The sequence below is a fragment of the Aplysia californica genome, unplaced genomic scaffold (assembly GCF_000002075.1).
Source record: "Aplysia californica isolate F4 #8 unplaced genomic scaffold, AplCal3.0 scaffold00388, whole genome shotgun sequence".
Classification (NCBI taxonomy): Eukaryota; Metazoa; Mollusca; class Gastropoda; order Aplysiida; family Aplysiidae; genus Aplysia; species Aplysia californica.
The window spans coordinates 609574-610986 of record NW_004797658.1 but is presented as its reverse complement, the minus strand read 5'-3'; the positions used below and the strand labels follow the sequence as shown (position 1 = coordinate 610986).

Genomic DNA, 1413 nt, shown 5'->3' with positions numbered 1-1413 from the left:
GTGTGTGTGTGTGTGTGTGTGTAAAAATATCCATCCAAATCCTAATCAACAAAATTTTAAAATTCGCCAACAAAGCAAGACAATCCAACATGTCCAGAACTGGTTAGCACCACCGCAGAAATACCAACATACGTTGGAAACACACAAAAAAGCTTCATCCATTTCACACAAAAAAACACCATTCGAAACGCTAAAATCAATTGTGAACAACAAGACCTAAACTGAAACTTGAATAACGCTGAAACCTACAATGCAGACTTCACAACAATACATGTACCCTTGTCCGATTCTATACACACAAAGACACACAGGTACCCCCCCCCCCCAAATATGAAGATTAAAATAAAAAATCAAAATTAACATATAAAACGGAAGAGCTCACAAGAATGATACAATGCCAGTTATCAAACTCAAAGTTCACAAAGTACATTTAATTTTTTTTTTTTCGAAATATCTTTTTTTTAAATTCACTTCCATCTTTATTTATTCTTTTACTCACCTCAAGGAATAAATTAAATGTACTTTGTGAACTTTGAGTTTGATACCTAGCATTGTATCATTCTTGTGAGCTCTTCCATTTGATATGTTATTCATTATCATATTTTTACACTTTTGAAATGTACGTGCACGTTCCTTGATGTGAGTAAAAGAATAAAGATGGAAATGTATTTTTTTTAAAGAGTAAAAAAAAAAAAGTAAAATATTAACGCAATCTTCAGATTGCCGCGCAATTATTTTATGATGGTTAAAACGCGCAATTAAGATTTCGCTGATCGGTAAGTTGTTTGGAACATCTCGGTCTTTCTCATGGAATGGTGTATTCTTCTCAACCCGGATAGACCCTGACCAGTAGGGACTGAACCACACCTCCAAAATGATCTACATTGTGTCTACGGAGACTTAAACACGCTTATACTTTAGCACTTTAAAACCCAACAACTTTAGACTCCCTCCACCCCCCCCCCTTCTTTCCACATACACAAACATTTGAAACATACACAGACACTAACACAAACCCACCCACCTCCCTCTTTCCACATACATTAACATAGAAACACACAGACACAAACACAAACTCATCTCCCCCACCCCACTGTGCCCAAAAAGGAATCTATACTCTTGCCATGTTCTCCCTACTCAGATGGGCGGAGCCAGACGTTGGAAGCCCCGCCCACCAGGAGGCCGACTCTAGCTTGAGTGACGTGCCTGATCCCGCCCTGGCCTTCTCCTCTAGTTCCTCCTCTCAGGACGAGGTCAAGGTCATGACCTCTACGTGCGGGGACGTCCCATCTGTTATGGCACTGGTAACGTCATCTATGGACGTCGTGTGTGTGTGTGTGTGTGTGTATGTGTGTGTGTGTGTGTGTGTGTGTGTGTGTGTGTGTGTGTGTGTGTGTGTTTGTGTGTCGTTGT

General features: G+C 40.1%; 1 protein-coding gene across 1 annotated transcript in view; it reads left to right on the top strand.

The window, feature by feature from the left end:
- Window positions 1–1305, top strand: part of LOC101845345 — a gene marked incomplete at its 3' end in the record, with an annotated part of 14874 nt that extends 13569 nt beyond the window's left edge. Inside the window, 1 exon segment of the mRNA XM_013085573.1 lies at window positions 1137–1305. Within this exon segment, the coding sequence (XP_012941027.1) occupies window positions 1137–1305 (169 nt within the window).
- Between the last annotated feature and the right edge of the window lie 108 nt (window positions 1306–1413).